The sequence below is a fragment of the Rhinolophus sinicus genome, chromosome 12, assembly GCF_057876585.1.
Source record: "Rhinolophus sinicus isolate RSI-liver-muscle chromosome 12, RSI-T2T, whole genome shotgun sequence".
Taxonomy (NCBI): domain Eukaryota; kingdom Metazoa; phylum Chordata; class Mammalia; order Chiroptera; family Rhinolophidae; genus Rhinolophus; species Rhinolophus sinicus.
The window spans coordinates 46,238,897-46,256,144 of NC_142512.1; the positions used below are offsets into that span (position 1 = coordinate 46,238,897).

Here is a 17,248-nt window from a genome sequence, read left to right on the forward strand (position 1 = left end):
TTCTCCCTCAGTTCACCAGCTGCCTCTTTTGGGGTGTATCTGAGGTTAATGCATGGCCACAAACCCATGAGCTGGGCAGGGCTTTGAGCTTCGAAATCCTGGCCTCCGGTGGGGGCCCGACACCCGGGGTACACGCAGTGTCAGCTGCACCCGTATTGCAGGTTCGTCAGACAGCCAGGCTGCACCTTCCCTCAGTGGGGGGCAGGTTTGTGCCACATGCAGGGTCCTGAGTCCTCCAACCCAGCCAGGAAAGCATTACAGATTGATGCCTCTTCCTTCAGAAGTAGTCGGTGTGGACATCTCCCACGGCATTGGCAGTGCCAGGGACTGCAGGCAGGTCTCCTTTCTTCTCCCATTTACTAAAAGCTCCTTCAAACAGACCATTTCTGCTCATGGAACCCACTGCCAGGCTTCTCACTTGGCACTTCCCAGGGCCTTGCTGGGCCAGGAAGGGGGCTCCAGCATTTGCGGGGAGCCAGGGCTGGGGGATGTCAACGTCCTCCACACAGGTCCTGCCTTTTCCAGGTCATCAGGAAAGACGGCTTCTTAGGGAGTGGGAGTCAGCCTGCCAGTGATGGAGCCGGCAGCCCCCGGGTCAGGCCCCCGCTCTGCCAATCTCTAGCTGTATGGCTTCCAGCAAGCCATTAACCTCTCTAAGCTGCCCTTTCCTCATCTATAAAATGAGGGCAATGGCAGCTGGCTGGGGAGCTGCTGTAGGATTAGAGATAATGGATTTATCAGTTTAGCCTGTGGTAGGTGCTATGGACTGAATTATCCGCTCCCCCCATTCATATGTTGAAACCCAAACCCCAATGTAATGGTATCTGGAGACAGGGCCTTTGGTGGGTGATTAGGGTTAGATGAGGTCATGAGGGTGGGGCCCTGTTGATGGGGTTAGTGTCCTTCTAAGAAGAGCCACCAGGGGGCTTGCTCTCTCTCTTTTTCTCTTCCATGGGAGGACTCAGGGAGAAGCTGAAAGCCAAGAATAGGACTCCCACCAGAACCCGCCCATGCTGGCACCCTGATCTAGGACTGAAGGAAGAGCAGTGAGAAATACATTTCTGTTGTGAAGGTCACCCAGCCTGTGGTATTTTGTCATGGTACCCTGAGCTGACTAATACAGGACGGCTGTCATCATTATCCATAGACTGCAGATGGGTCAGCTTTCTCTGATGGGAACGTAGAGACGGTGAGACCGTATTATGTGCTCATTTTGGGTCCCCTTAGAGAAGCCCCCTAGATCTGAGCCCAGGATGGGATCTCCATAAATGTTTGTTGAATGACTGACGGATGGATGATGGACACATGGATGGAAAGAAGAAGGGGATAGAAGCTTAGATAATTTACTCCACTGGATGATCCAAAGGACATTTCTATGTAGCTTAAGGCCACAGGGAGCCCCGGGACAGCTTGAATTAATGGCTAATTTACCTCCAGGTGCAGAGGGACACCCCAGGAGGGCACCGTCATCACCTCTGCAATCAAGTTCTGCCTGCCTACCACAGGCAGCCTCCTGAGCTAGGACATTATCTGCAGTCTTCAAAGTAGATGTGCCACACTAAGAAATTTGGTAATTGTCTGTATTTTCCTCACTCAGGTGAACCCGTTTCCATTTGTCCCAAATGACTAATCTTTTCCCAAGAAGGACCAGACATAACTAGGGGAAAAAAACACCTCCCAGAGGTGGGCCTCATTCAGAGCTAGGACCAGGTTATGCCTGGGAGGGGGCCCAATAAACCCTCTTTGGCAATATGCTGATCTAATTTGAGCTCAGGCTTAATTGGGCTAAGAAATGGCCTTGAGTGTTTGATCTTAAGATACTATACGAAAAAGCAAGGCACCACCCAACTGGTCCCAACCTCTTTACTCCACTCCATCTGCCTCCCGTCACTGTTCATCTGGGACTCTCTGTTGCATCAGCCTTGCTGCCTCCAATTCTCTCTGGTGCCTCAGTCCAGGGGACCCAGGAGCCTTCCATTTTCAAAGCAGTTAATCGCATCACTCTGACCTCTGCTTCCGTCATCGCATCTTCATCTCTGACTCTCCTGCCTCCCTCTTCTTTCCCTTCTACAGACCCTTGTGGTTAAGGTGATAATCCATGAAAACCTCCCCATCTCAACATCCTTAATTTAATCACACCTGCGAAGTCCCATTAGCCATGTCAAGTGACACAGTCACAGGTTCCAGGGATTAGGACTTGGACATTTTAGGGGCTGTTATTCTGTCTACCACGAGCATTGATTTTTAACTTGCTTGGTTTTCTCTGGCATCAGTGCTTAGCTCACGTGCAGGGATGGAGAAGATGGAAGGTGAGATCGAAAGAGGGCTGAGGCCCTTTCAGGAGGGAAAAGATAGAAAGAAAAGCGCCCAAGGGAACTGAGGGCATCGGCGAGGGTGAGTTTAAATGATGACTTGCCATGTCTGGGCTGGTTAGGATGCCCGGCAATGAGGAGGTGTCAATATATTAGGAGGAAATTGAGAGGTCAAGGCCCTGAAGGGTTTGATGAGGTTGGAGAACATCTGTAGTGGTGAAGGAAATGGGAGCATTGGAAGTTGTGGTCAGAGAGGAGGACATAGCCCTGAAGATTACAGGGGGGACAGTCAGGGGTGATGACAAGATCCAGGTTGGAGGTGAAGGTCAAGGGAGGTGAGAAGGCAGAGCTGTGAGGCCAGGGAGTTGGAATGGCTGGCCCCACAGACGTTGATGTGGCTCAGTTTGATGGTGGTAGGACTTGGGGAGCAGAAGAGAGCTTTGAGCTAGATGCGAAGTTTCTGATGAACATAAAGGTGTGGGCAGGACGGGGTTGGGGAAATGACAGTGATGAGAAAGGGTCTTCTCTGATGGTCTACCCAGGCCCTCAGAGAAGGCTTTTCCCCAGGAGGGTGGAGGAGTGATGGTTTTGCGGTATCTGCACCCCCACCCTCCCCTGTCCTGCAATTATAAATCCAAGGACATGAGTTCATGACCCTCTCTGATTGCAGACTTCTGTTCCTGAGGTTGCACCAGCAGTTTTGTAGGAAGCTGCAAGTTTAAAAATATCTGTATCAGGTGTATCTGCCCCAGTCTTCCTCTGGATCCTAAGGTCCCTCAGATCCCCTTTCTCCCTTTCCAGCCCCACACCTCTTGGGACTGAGTGTGGGACTGGGCAGCCAGGAGCATTATATTGGGAACCTGGGCAGGGTACCCAGCAGAAATATGGACAGTCTTCACCAGGATACTGGGGAAAGGAGTGTCCTTGGAAGAGAGGATAGTTTCATTGATCCCAGCACGTGGAGGGAGACCTCAGTAAGGAGATTTTAAGATGTGTGGAGTTCCAGAGGGAGATGGAGGATGGAAGGGTTGGAGGGTGGAGAAGAAGCCTAGAGCCAGGTGAGGGTCCTGGAGACACCAGGGGGACAGATGATATCTTCCCAAAGTGGCGACAGCACTATTTCTGCTCCCACATCTTCTTCCAGAACCTCATCACTCCCCATCAAACAGGTGGAACCTATTTCCTCTCCCCTTGAACGCGAGCAGGTTTTTGACTGTTCTAATACATCAAGTACAGTGGAAGTGACACTATGTGACTTCCGAGACTGCCACCTTTCTCTCTTGCTCTGGGACACTTGCCCTTGGACCCAGCCACCATGCTGTGAGGAACTTCAGGCCACGCAGAGAAGCCACGTGTACTCAGTCAGGCTGAGAACTTCGCCAATAACCAGCATCTCCTGCCAGACACGTGAGCAAAGGCGCCTTCAGAGGATGCCAGCTCCTAGCTATTGAGCCTTCCAGCCGAGGCTCCTCTCTGGAGCAGAGATAAGCCGTCCTGAGCCTGTCTTTCTATCAGGTAGAGGTAAGAATCTGTGACCATATTTAATGCTCGTTTATTGCCACTAAGGTTTGGTGTAATTTGTTACACAGCCCTACTAACAGATACAGTCAGTGACTGGAAGGAATTCTGTTTTGTGTGGCTGAGGATGGCTAAGTGTAAGGCCTGGTGCAATGAAGCAGCCCTAGCCACCTGGCAGGGAGTGAGGGAGGGGCGACTGTTATCCCCAGAGCCCAGACACCCAGGTGTGAACATAGATAAGATCCTGACAGTGTTTGGAGGGGGATCTTTCCATCAGCCTCTAGGATAAAGCTGGACCAGAAGATCACAGTGAGCAGTTGTCAGATCTTAACCAAACGCATCCTGAGTATCACAGGACTTTGTTCTCATTCAGATGCCATTTATGATCTAGGGAGCAAATAAGCCACATCCGGCAGTAGGACACCAGTGAGATAAATAGTGATATCTCTGTTTTATAGGGAACAAATAAGCCACATCCAGCAATAGGACACCAGTTAGATAAATAGTGATATCTCTGTTTTATGCAGCCTTTAAAGATTATGTTTTTGAGGAATATTGAAAGGCGGAAAGATTCTCACGATGAAAAACAGGGGACAGAGACAGGGGATTAAGCCGTATCCACACACACATTTGGGTACCCTGAAACGTTAATCGTGCTTACGGCGTGGGTAGCAGAATGATGGCTTACATTGCTTTCTTCTTTAACTGTGCTGTATTTTTCATGTATTTTTAGGTAAGATGTAACAGTTTTTAGAATTAACAAAATAAGTATAATGTTTTTTAAAAAACACATAAGTATATTGTTTTAAGAGTGATCTGGCTATTTATAACTTAATTTGTGAATTCTGGAGATCCCACCGGGGTTACTGTATCTCTAAGGAAACATACCAAGGGACGAAGGTCAGGATGGAGGTGGGTCCCTAACCCTCTTTGATATCAGACTTCTGTTCCCGAGGTTGCCCTGGTAGTTTTGCTGGAAGCTGCAAGTTTAAAAACATCTGTATCAGGTATATCTGCCCCATCTGCCCCTCTGGATTCTAAGGTCCCTGGGCAGTCCCTCCCCCGCCCTCATCTCTAGGGCTGGACAGTCGGGGATGCTATATTAGGAACCAGTGCAGGTTGCTGAAGTCCCGTGGCTGGTTATCTACAGGGGGGCCTCCCCTCCCACCTCCCATCCTCTTCCCTCCCTCTCCCCTCTTCTTACCCCCACCCCAGGCCTCTCCCTTTTGCTAGCTCCACTCTAGGGACCCAGAACAAGACACCTGTTTGTGCAGCCCGGTTCCCAGGGTGCCTGAGGGTGGTCAGGACTGGGCTCTTGCAGCCCGCGTCACCTGTGTGGAATCAGGAATGCCCCAGTGGGATTTAGGGGTTGCGGGACCTGCGAAGAGAGCAGCAGCCATGTGGCTGCCTTGAGCACCAGAATTCCACAGCTGGGGACCCCTGAGGGCAGAAATGCATTGGGGGAGGGAGAGTCCTGCACGGTACCTGGATCAGCTGGATGACAGGTTGTCCCAAACCAGAGTGCTGTGGGCTCAACACACTAGGGACTGGCTCTCAGAGCACCCCTCCAGGGGTTGTTCTAGAACAATCCATTTTGGGAAACTGCGTAAGTGTTGTTAGTCAACAGGCACTCCGGAAAGCTCACTCTAATGCCAGTCTCTGAGCTGGGGTATTTATGAATGTTCCTTGTTTAAGTTAAAGTTCAGTTCACTCCACTAACCTTGGGAGAGAAGTCTTACCTTCCTTGTTCCACCGAGGAAGGGCTGGGGCTCGGAGAGAGGCTGGGTGACTCGCCCAGGGCTGCCTGCCGGTGACCGGAGGATTCGATCCCCATCTTTCTGCCCACCTCACTGCAGCTGCTGGGGTGTGGGCGCAGGAAGACGCCGCAGAGAGCTGGGGCCGTGTCAGGCTGGGCCAGGTTCCTGTGCTTGCTTGTTCTTCGGCTGCCTGTTTGGTTGAATTTTGCTCCTAAGCCCAGGGAACAAAGGCACCCCCACCCCCAACCCGGGACAGGTGGCCATTTCCCCATGTCCTTCAACGCCCAACTTCTGTTTCCAAAACTGTTGACTCAAAAGTGAAGAAGAAAGCAGCAGAAATTGGAATTTGTTGCAGGGAAAGGAAACCCTGGGAATAAACAGATGAGTTTTCTTAATATATCCACAGCCTAGATACGAATACCAAAAAGCCTCTGTGTGATTTTGCACAAGTGACCTCACCCTTCTGTGCCTTAGTCCCCTCACTATAAAATCAGGCTGGTGCACGGTTTCTCAGCCTGACGTCTTGGACCAGATCATTCTTGTGGGTGGCGGGGGAGGGGGCTGCGGTCCTGTGCATTCCAGGGTCTTCAGCAGCCTCCTCGTCCTTTACCCGCTAGGTGCCAGTAGCACCTGCCTTGCAAGTTGGAACAAGCAAAAATGTCTCCAGACATTGGCAAATGTCCCCTGATCAGGGTTGGAAAGGCCTTCGTAAGGATCAAGAGTTTGGTGCCTCGAGGCGGCCAGATGGCTCAGTTGGTTAGAGCGCGAGCTCTGAACAACAGGGCTGCCAGTTTGATTCCCACATGGGCCAGTGAGCTGCGCCCTCCACAACTAGATTGAAGACAACGAGCTGTTACTGAGCTTGCGGAGGGGCGGCCGGAGGCTCAGAACTAGGGGACACTGACTATCCTCCTCATGCCTTCAGTACAGCAGGGTTGGCACCCAGCAGGGTTGGTTCGCCTGCAAGGCTGAACCTGGCGGGTGACATTGTGGCCTCTAGTGCTTGTGCTGGGTGTTCCTATTACCCTGACCAGAGGGGTCAGTCTGGTCCCCCTCTGTTCCTTACCTTACTCCTCCTGGTGGCCACCTGTCTCCCTGGGATTGGGTGGCTCTGTCTCATTTGGCTCTGTCAGGGCCACATTCTCCCATCAGCTTTTTCAGTAATATAGCTCGTATCTGGAACTTGGGCTCCTCTATTTCTGAATCATTTCAGAACTTGGAGGGGAAAGGAGCTGGTTAGTGGACTTCTTGGGAACCCCACCAAGCAGCTTAGGGCCTCTGAGGCTGTGGCTCTGTCTGTCTGGCCTCCACCCTGCAGGCTGTACCCTGCAGCTTGGCTTGTTCAGCTGCCCTGATGCCTACACCACACCCAGGGTGGCCTGTCCGTCTTCTGACCCTTTTGTGAAAAGGCCCCTCGACAACACCACTCAGAAGTCTAAACTCAGCTGCTGGTACTGGGGAGGTGGCCGGGGACCCAGGTGAAAACCAGAGAAACCGGCCTTGACCCACACAGAATCTACCTTCCTTCCCAATCCCAGTCCCGAGACTCAGGGACACTGTTTACCTTAAGTGCCTGAAGATTTGAGGGGCGCTCAACCCCCCTCCTTCCGCCCCCCACATCAAGAAGAGAACATTTTAAAAATGTTTTTATTTAATTAAAAAAAAAGACAGAACTAATCCAAAACCAGTCGTAGGTACAGGATTCACAGGTGCTTAATTGGCGAAACACACAGGGGCTGGTTGGAGAGGATGGTGGGATGGGAGGGTGGTGAGGAGGCGGGCACAGGCCACCACATCTCCTCTGTGGGCGCAAGGTCTCAGACTGATAGTTGGCAGGGGGCCAGCTCCGTTCCCTTCTCCAAGCATGCCCTGGCTGAGATACCATGAGGAGGGGACAGACCACAGACGAGGGTCCCTCCCAGAGCCTGGGGCGGCGGTGTGGAGAAAGGCTGTGAAGACCAGGGGGTCTGAGGTTGTTCTCCCTGCTCTGTCGCTTCTTTCTACTTTTTCTAGGAACTAGTGTGGGCTCTGCATTCTCTGCCTGGGACTGGGCAAGAGGTAGGATTCATTGGAACACAGCTTTCTCCATGAGATGACAGAAACTTCCAGAGATGATAGAAAGTTATGTGGAAGAAACAGCAAAGCTGCCTTGCTGGAAATGACAGAAGAGTCTCTGGGCCTTGCTGGGTGATGGGTCCCCCGATTTCACCCCCTTCTTTCTAGCCTGGAAAGATGGTGTCATGGCGTAGAGGGGGTGCGGGTGGCCTGGGATTAGGGCATGGGGACAGGGTTGGTCCACAGCAGGGGCAGGCCATGAGCCCTGGTTCTCCATCATTCACTGTTGTACATGCTTGGACAAACCACCACACAAAGCCAACCTCAATGGGAGGGAAGGGTTCTGAGCAAGCACAGAGGGGCCAGGGACGCCACGCCTCAGCTCACCAGCACACAAGGGCGTCCAATAGAGATGGGACAGGGGAGATTTCCTCTCTGGGGGCAAAAGGAGGAAGGCAATGACCATGATCAGGATGTGAACTCCTAGGGGCCGAGTCCGCTAGGTGAGCAGGTGGCTGAGGTAAGAATTTGCTTGTCATTTCTAAGTACACAGCTACCGGGATCACAGACAACTGCTCAAGGTTGTATGACCAAGTCTCAAAAAGTAAGAAAGGATGTGTCTTTAGAAAGCACGTGTTTTATATAAAAGAGGGTAAGCTCCATGTTCCAGAAAGTTTTTCTTCTGAACCCAGACATGCTTCCATGTTCTCTCCTGGCTTCGGGAAGTGGAAAAATGTTTGGAAAAAAACTGTCAAACAGGGAACCTGCGTCCTCAGTTCCAAAGCGCGGAGACGTCCCTTTCATGAGGAGGAGGAAAAGCATAGTCTGGCCCTTCATCCAAACTTCCTCACTGAGCCCTTTCAGGTGGTGGCAGAATAAATTACGACAATAGGAGTTGGGGGAGGTGTTCTGCTACTTTTGAAAATGAGGAAATGAATGTAACTTGCGCTCCTGGCATTTATTTGCAATAAATCATGATTAATAACCACCTAGGAAATGGATGTTTGTTCTGATATTTTTGGTCACTGTTGACCCTTGGGTCTCCCTTTCTTGCCCAGAAGTTCAGGCTTCTGTTGCTAAACACCCACGGGAGAGGGTATCTGCCCTCCACCTCCCCCAGGAGAGACAGAGTTGCTAGTCAGGCCAGTCAGGCGGGACACAGCAAGAGGCCACATGACCACCTGAACTCTGACCCATGGAATCTTCCGGACTCTCAAGTACAGTTAGTGTGTTCTGCTCTTTCTGTGTGAGGCAGAAACTTCCAGAAGCAGCTAGGAAACCCAGCAATAGACTCCAGCCTTTACCTCATGCTCAGGCCAGTTAAGGCCTCCCCCTCTGCGGATTCCTCCTCAGGGCCAGGGGAGCCAGCCCCACGGCAGCACAAAGGCCAAAGCACCAGGTGGCTGCAGGGCTTTCTCCTCAGGATTACTGTTATTTTGACAACAGGCCACTGCCAGAGAGGGAGACAGACAGACAGACAGAAGGGAGGAAGGGGCAAGCTTCGGCTTTCACGTTTCCAGCTCCCAGACACGGCAACCCCAGGTTGAAAAGCGGCTGACCAGTATCCTAAGGCCTCCATTTGCCTGGCAAATACCTTGGTGGCCATCGCCCAGGCAGGGAGGGAAGGTCCCGGAAACCCATTCTTCTGGCAAGATTTGTTTCCAACAGGAAATAATGGCTCGATTTTATTTACTCAGGTTGGTGAAGGCTGGACAGCCTAAGGAGAGCGCTTGGCCTCCTGGGAGATTTTGGAACCCGGGGCATCAGCACAGCCTTTGGGGGGGCTCAAGTCAGCCTTCCGCTTCTGGTTCTAGTCTCCTGGCACGTCGCTCTGAGCCAGCCCATGACACATCTGGAGACCTGGGAGGGTTGGGTTTGGCTTCAGTCCATGGTGGGTCCGTCTTAAGGGTTCAGTGCCCTCGTGTGGGATCCAAACAGCCGTTCTGGGGGAGAGGTCGGGGCTAGAAAGGGGCGCTCACACGGGGGTCGTCCGCCGGTTCAGCATGCTGACGTGCAAGCCTTCCTTCAGGTCCTGCTGGAAGAAGTCATGTACCTGCAGGAAGCTGGCCTCCTGGTCGGGGCTGTAACTGGCGGCGGTGGTCACCTTGAGGGGCTCCCGGGATAGAGTGTACATGGACAGCTCGCCCATGGGGATGGCCCCGGCGATCTTCAGGCCCACTGGTGACACGTCCCTGGAGGGCGAGGCCTCGGTGGACCTCGAGCTGGACCGCGAGCGCCGCCGCCGGTACCTGTAGCTGGGCATCCTGGCGTAGGGGGACGAGGAGGGAGCCTTAAGGAACTCTCGTTTGGTCTTAAATCTCAACTCTTTATTTTTCTCAATGTAAATGTTCACGGCCAGGACCCCCACGGTCTCGGCCACAATAAAGGACAGGGCTCCGAAGTAAAAAGACCAGCCGTAGTTGTAGTGGTTTTTCTTATCTTCATCGCGCTTGTCGCTTGGGTCGCCTGTGTTACTGGAGATGTAGACGATGATGCCTATGATGTTACTGAGGCCTGAAAGGGAAGCAGGAGGGGGCAAGAGGGGGAGAGGCAGCGGTTAGATCCACGGCAGGACAGGGGACAGGCGGGTGGAGGGCAGGCTGGTGGCCACTCCCCCGTTTTGATGGGTATTGCTATCGTCTGGTCGCTAACTTGTCTTCTAAGTAATTAATTTTGAATGGGTAGCAAAGTACAAAGTTCAGATGAGGTATACAAAACACAGGCTCTTAGCTACTCAATTTCCCTCCTGAAGGCGGCTGTTGTTATCCTCTCTCGTATATCTTTCTTATATCCAGTCTCTCTCTCTCTCTCTCTCTCTCTCTCTCTCTCTCTCTCTCTCTCTCTCTCTCTCTCTCTCACACACACACACACACACACACACATCTGTTTCTTTCTTTGCACAATATTCTTTGGCTCCTGGCCTTTTCACTCAACAGTCCATCTGAGAGGTGGTCCATACCAGGACCTGAAGAGCTGTCTCTGTCTTTCTAACTGCCTGTGGCACCCACCACACAGACATCTAACCAGGCCTCTGCTGGGAACAATCAGGTGGCTTGCAGCCTTGGATATCCTTGTGTCCACACCACTCCACACGTGCACGAGTACCTCTGTGGGAATTCCTTGAAGGGAAACTGCTGCTTTATCCGGTATGTGCATTTAAAAACTTAAAAATAAGCTTCTAGTTTGGGATACTTTCAGATTTATTGAAAAGCTGAGAAATAGTACAGAGAGCCCCTTTCTAACACCCTACCTGGTTTCCTCTTTGAACAGGCACTGCCCAGGCACCCTCCATGGGGGCACAACATACCTCAACAGCTCATAATTCGGATTATCCAACTTCCGGATCTTTGCCAGCCTGAGAGGTGATACATAGTCACCCGTGGTTGTGTTTATTTGGTTCTCTCTTATTATAAGTGAGGTTGAGCAGAGCCAGGCTGCCTAGGTTTGAATCCTGGTTCTACCAACTGTGAAATGTTGGGCAAATGACTCCCCTCCCTATGCCTCAGTATCCTCCTGTGCAAAATGAGAATCCCCGTGGTGCACACTTCACAGGGTGGGTGTGAGGGTTATGTGAGCAGTGTTTACAACAACACGTGGAACACAGTGAGTGGGCTCTCGGCCCTGTTTTGTTGTATTGTCAATGCACTGCCATGTCCTTTGTCCATTGTTCCTACTACACTGATCCCAGTGTGGATAGGCTGGAATATTTCCTGCTAAGCGGATCAGAGATCCTGCCCGGAGCAAACCGTTGTAGATTTGATCCTAAACACATGTTCTCCCTCCCAATACACACACACACACCACTCCTGATACATATATATATATATATATGACCCCCTCAGACACACACACACACACACACACACACAGACACACACATCCCAAATACACATACATGTTTATTGCCCTGAAGGAAACAAAAGCGTAAGTGGTGTAGAGGAAAGAGCACAGGAACTGGAGCCGGAGCCCCCAGGGCTCTGCCAACGTGGCCACAGGATTTTGAGCTGGTCCTGTACTTGCTTTGACCCTCAGTGTAAACAGAAGTCATCTTCTAAGAGAAACCATGAGGAGAAGACGAGAGGGGATGAGGATGACCTCTGGGCACCTACGTGGGTTGGGGGCCACTCAAGGCCCTCCCTGTCCTCAGCAAAGGGGGCATGACCACCACCAGTGCTGGAATTCTCATTACCAACATCCAGCTATTACCTGACCATTTTAGGACGTGCAGACCTGGAGCAGCGAGGGGACAGGGCTGGGCTGGAGCTCAGGCCAAGCCCCAACACTGCTCCACCTTCCCAGTCTAGTGTAAGAAGAAAGACACTTTGAAAGCAAAAGCACTGTTAGGACAATGCAAGGAGCTATGATAACAACTTAGGAAAGAATCGCTGAGCTTCGTAACATTTTTCACATTTATTTGCTGGAACGAGGCCATAGAAGTCAGGCAGCTCCTGTTTCTCCTGACAGGGACCCTGTTACACCTTTATCTGAACTCCACAGGCATGGCCAGAGCCTTGAAGATGCCACCAGCCAAGCTCTGCCCCGGCAGGCACCCTCTCCACAGGCTCCCGGAGACTCAGGGCCAGAAAACTGGGTTCTCGCTGAACTGCATGCACCGGCCAGTGACTGACCAGCTGTGAGACCACTTCTGGCCTGGATTTCTTCCACGTTTGCAATGGCATGGCATGCTTTGCATTGTCTCCATTGAGGCTCAGAGGAGTGACAGTGGTAAGCCATTTTGGACCCGTTAAATGGGGTATGTTTGTCACCATAGCTCTGTGGGTTTTCACTAGGTCACAGCGGGGGTGGCTCTGAGGTGTTGCTGTCTGTCTCAGCCAGGAGAGTCGGGTCGTCAGGATGGGCAGGAGGGTCTGCCCTGCTCTCTCCCGAGCCCTCTCACGCACCCTGCCCCAGGCACACTGGGCTTCTCTGCTCCTTCTGCACCCTCGCCTGCCCTGTACCTCTAACCCTGTCTGTCCCTGTTCAGCTCCTTCAGGTCTTGGCATCCATGCGTCCCTCTGGGTACCTCCCTGAACCCTGACTCAGCCAGGCATCCCTGTTCCAGGCTTGTGAGGCAACAGTGCTACCCCTTTGTGGCACTTTGCACACCTGGACTTAACTGTTTTTTATTGAGGTGAAGTCACATAACATAAAATTAACCATTTAAAGTGCACAATTCAGCGGCATTTAGGACATCCACAACGTGGTGCAACCACCTCTATCCACTCCTGGAACATTTTTGTCCCCGCAGAAGGAGACCTCATACCTGGTAAGCAGTTGCTCCCACGCCCTGCGCTAGTCCGCTCACTCCTGGATTTTGGAAGTTAATTACGCACGGATTGTATGGTCTGCCTCCCCACAGGATGTGCGCTCTGTGCAGCAGGGGCCAGAGCAGGCAGCTCACCTGCAGCCACAAAAAGGATGCCAGCACTGAGGACGATGTTGTTCTTGCGGCTGTAGAACCTCCCGGCACCGATGCAGAGCCCGCCGAGCAGAAGCAGGATGGTGCTGAGGATGGGGAAGACGCTAGAGGCGCGGACGATGCCTGGGCCGGGCAGGAGACAGAGCAGACAGGACGGTGAGACTGACTGCCCTCCTGGGCATGGCCATGGCATTGGCCAAGAGCCCCAACACTCAAGGTGTTGCCCCCTGACTTTGCATATTCCCCTCAGGCCATGGAGACGGTGGTGGGTTTGGCAGCTGGGGCGAGGTGGTCCAAGCCTGCTGGTTCTCCCCTGCCGGACGCCAAGTGGGCTGGGGTCACATCTGCCCACATCTCGCTTAGGCTCTCCCTGGGTGTGGGTCACACTTCTGCCAGCCAGAAGGGACGAGGGTCCCTCAGTGGCATCAGGGAGGCCACAATAACAGCCATGAAAACACTGGACCATCTCTCATCCGGGTGACAGCTCACAGCCCACTGAGCCTGTTCATAGGCACCATTTCCACAAAGCTTCTGGACGGCTGGGAAGTGGCGTCTGTGAGAGGTAGCTCCAATGGGTGGCTGAGGACATAGGCTTTGGCACGGGGTGGGGCTGGGTGCAGGCCCTGCTCTGTGACATACTGGTTGTGTAGCCTTAGTCAAGTCACGTTACCTCTCTGAAACTGAGTTTCCCCATTTGTGGAATGCAGATCATAACCGTACGTACGTCCTATGGTTGGTTTTGTACATAAAGGGCCTAGCACAGGGCCTCGCCATAGCACACACTTCCCTAAGTGACAGCCGTTATCTCCACCATCATCATCACCATCATCATCACCCCCAGCTGACAGACGAGGTCATGGAAGCTCAGGACCTCCTGAGGTCACAGAGGAGGAGGTGGCTAGACAGAGTGGGACATGCATGGACCACGGTGACCAACGGAGCTAGATTTGCACCCTTGTTCTGCCACTGACTTGCAGGGTGACCAGGACAGCTCACTTCTGACCACTCAGTCCCCTCGTTTAGAAGCTGAGGAGAATAGTAACACCTACCTGTAGGGGGTTGAATTGTGGGCCCCAAAAGACTTGTCCAAGTCCTAACTGCTCGTACCTACGCATGTGAGTTTATTTGGAAAAATGGTCTTTGCAGATGTGATGATGCTAAGGATCTCGAGATAATGCGTCCTAGATTAGGGTTCACCCTAAATCCAATGACAAGCGCCCTTATAAGAAGAGGAGAAGACACAGGTGGAAGAAAAGACACATAGGGGAGAAGATGGAGGCAGAAAAAGGAGGGATGCAGCCGCACATCAAGGAGACAACAGAAGCTGGAAGAGGCAGGAAGGAGTCTCCCCTGGAGGCCTTGCAGGGAGCACACCCTGCCAACACCTGACTGAAGATTTCTAGCTTCCACACTGTGAGAGGGTAAATAAATTCCTGTTGTGTTAAGCCACCAGTTTGTGGTAATTTATTATGGTGGCCTAGGAAAAGACTACACTGCCCACGAGGGTTGTCGTGAGAATTTGATGGAATCAGGTTCCTAAAGCACTCAGTAGGGGCTTGCAGATGTGGGTCGCCTTTCCTTAGCATCTGGCTGGGAGGAAGGGCAGGAGGAAGGGCAGGGAGATGTGAAGGGGAGCTCTGATCTCAGCCTTCCTCATGTGCCTGCAGGTCTCTCAGCCCAGCAGAAATCTCACTAGGTGGATCCTTGGTGGCCCCGGCAGGGGACAGTGAGTTGGGGCGCGCTGGCAGGCGCCAACCTCCTGAGCCAGCTGAGTCGGTTTGTGGTCTTTCAGCCTCTGAAGACAGCATTTGTCTCCTGTTCTCTAAGCCCACCAGTGTGTGCCGTGCTTCACAGAGACGGGTTTGTTTGGGGCATTAAATGAAGCCCTTCTCCGCACGACCTCCTCCTCCTCCCTTTGGCTTCTTGAAGCCGCAGGCTCTGGGGGGAGGTTTCCTGTGGGCTTCTGAAACGTGCCTGAGTTGTGCAGGACAGAAAAGCCAGGTTCAGGGTCCCCCGGATGCCCTCATTCTGCGGGTGGTTCAGAGGGGCAGAGAGAATGGTGCCCGGTGCCTCTAAGTTCGCTGAGGTCAGGCCTGGCTCAGAGCCATCCATTCTGCCCAGTTTAGTCATGTGAGTACCTGTTCTTTGCCATATGGGCTCACTCTGGAGCTCTGGAGGTGCAGATGTCAGCCGGGGTCACTGTGCACAGAGGAGCAGGTTGGGTTTGCACGGATCTGAGGGACGAGTGGGGCCGATGTCCAGCCCGTGTCCTGTGGCCAGAACAAGCCCTGGCACACCTCCTTCTAACTCACCCTCAAGCACACTCAGCAGCCCTGACTCCAGTACTCTGCAGCTTAACAAAGAAAGCATCCAGCTAACTGGAAATTCGAAAACTGGAAAAGGGACGCCAGGCCCAGGGTAAGATGCTCAGGAGCCGGTGTGGCCGGTGGGGCCAGTGGAAGAGAAACAGCAGGCAGGGTGTGGGGTGGTGATCCCTCAAACCCCACACCCGCTTGTGGATTTGCAAATCAGCAGTGGTGTCACCAGAGCCCGGAGGCCATCAGGGAGCCCTGTGAAAGTGACCTCACTCAGTGCAAGCCCAGTTTCTCTGAGAGGCTTCAGAATGCACGGCTTGAGGGTGGACTTTGTTCTTGAGTTGTCACAGACAGGATATGAAGAGCACAGTCTTGGACCTGCTGGGGCTGGTGTCCCACACCCAGACAGCTGAGCTGCTACTCTAACCAGCTCTCCCACAGGCAGTCCACTGGGAACCCTCTATGACCTCCAATGCACCGGTCTCCACTAGAATGTCAGCACCAGCAGGGCGGAGCTCTGTTTTGTTCACTGCTGTATCCCACATGCCTAAAACAGTGCCTGGCACATAGTAGGCCCACAATAACTTTCTGTTAAATGAGTGAACAATTCCCATGAACCCTTGTCCCCTGCAAACATCAGTCCCCAGAGCTCTCTCTCTCTCCTGTGCTTCTACATATTTTGGGGATCCACAGTCGGGACATAGACCAGAGGACTGAATACTGGGAACCCGGGCATCCTGGGAAACACAGGCTGGATGGCTGTGGTGACCGAGACCTTGACCTGTCTTGGAATGTCGCCTACTCCCTTTCGCCCCAAGCTCACAGGATCTGTACTCTGGAGCTCAGTTTTCGGGTGAGTTCTCCCCATTTATGCAGCCCCTGAGTGGAAAACAAGGGGAAAAAACCCCTCCTTGTCAGAGAGAGTCGTCTCTGCCCTCCACCTCAATTCCACCAGCGGCCAGAGATCACAGGCCTTGAAGCCGTCACCTCTTCTCTTCCTGGGGAGTTTCCCGGCTTGTTAATGATCCTGCTGGTTTCCCCATAGTGTACATTTGAGGAGAACATTTCTTACTCAAATGAGCTTTAATCGCTGTTGTGTTGTCACCATCCTTTTATTTGGGAAAATCATTGCTGGGTCCTCCGAGCCATCACACCCTCCCCAGCGCAGCACTGGTGGGGTCTGAGGAAAGCAGCAGTCTGAGGCTGGATGGCAAGTGAGCGGCACGTGCTTGGTCTGCCCCCCACCCCCTCATTCCACCTCTTCCCATCCTGCTCTGGACCCAGGAGGCTGATTCCATTGATGGATGAGCAATTGGGCTCCCCTGACTCTGGTTTTAGGAGGTGAGTGCAGGTGAGGCAGTTCTTCCCCTGGCTTTCTTCCTGTGGACTGTACCTCAGGTGGCTGCATTCCTTCGTAAAGGCCACAGGTCCTTCCAGCCAGCTCTGTCCTTATGGCTGCCCTCCTCCAGGTTCCCATGGCTGCCTCCCTCAGCTGTCCAGGCCCAGGAGCCCAGGGGTGTATGGGCTCCTTCTGTAGCTCACCCCTGTGTGCTCACCGTTCCTTGCAAGTTTCCCTTAACCTTCACTTTTGTCAATAGTCCTGCACTAACGTCCTTCATTCACCCCGTCCGAGCACGCCATCTGCTTCCTGCCGGGATCTCAGGAAGCCACATCCTCCGACCTCTGGGCTGATATGTCATGAGGCCAGTCCAGAAAGAGATCCTAGAGCTTTGGGGACACGAGGATGACAGGGGCAGACGAGTGAAGAGGAAGAACCAGCACCAATGTCCATAACTTCAGGCAAGTTCAAGTGGGAAATGCAGAGGTCATGGTTTGTTTCTCCAGCGCCTCCTTCCTCATAGTCCCAGGCTG

General features: G+C 52.8%; 1 protein-coding gene across 1 annotated transcript in view; it reads right to left on the minus strand.

Moving 5' to 3' along the window:
* Window positions 1–7,218: 7,218 nt before the first annotated feature.
* The window catches only part of CACNG4 (calcium voltage-gated channel auxiliary subunit gamma 4), a 55,363-nt gene continuing 45,333 nt past the window's right edge, over window positions 7,219–17,248 (minus strand). The window contains exons 3-4 of the mRNA XM_074319803.2: window positions 13,044–13,184; window positions 7,219–10,156 (exon numbers count right to left, since the gene is read on the minus strand). Of these exons, the coding sequence (XP_074175904.1) occupies window positions 9,618–10,156; window positions 13,044–13,184 (680 nt within the window). The 3' untranslated portion in view covers window positions 7,219–9,617. The remainder of the gene's footprint in view (window positions 10,157–13,043; window positions 13,185–17,248) is intronic.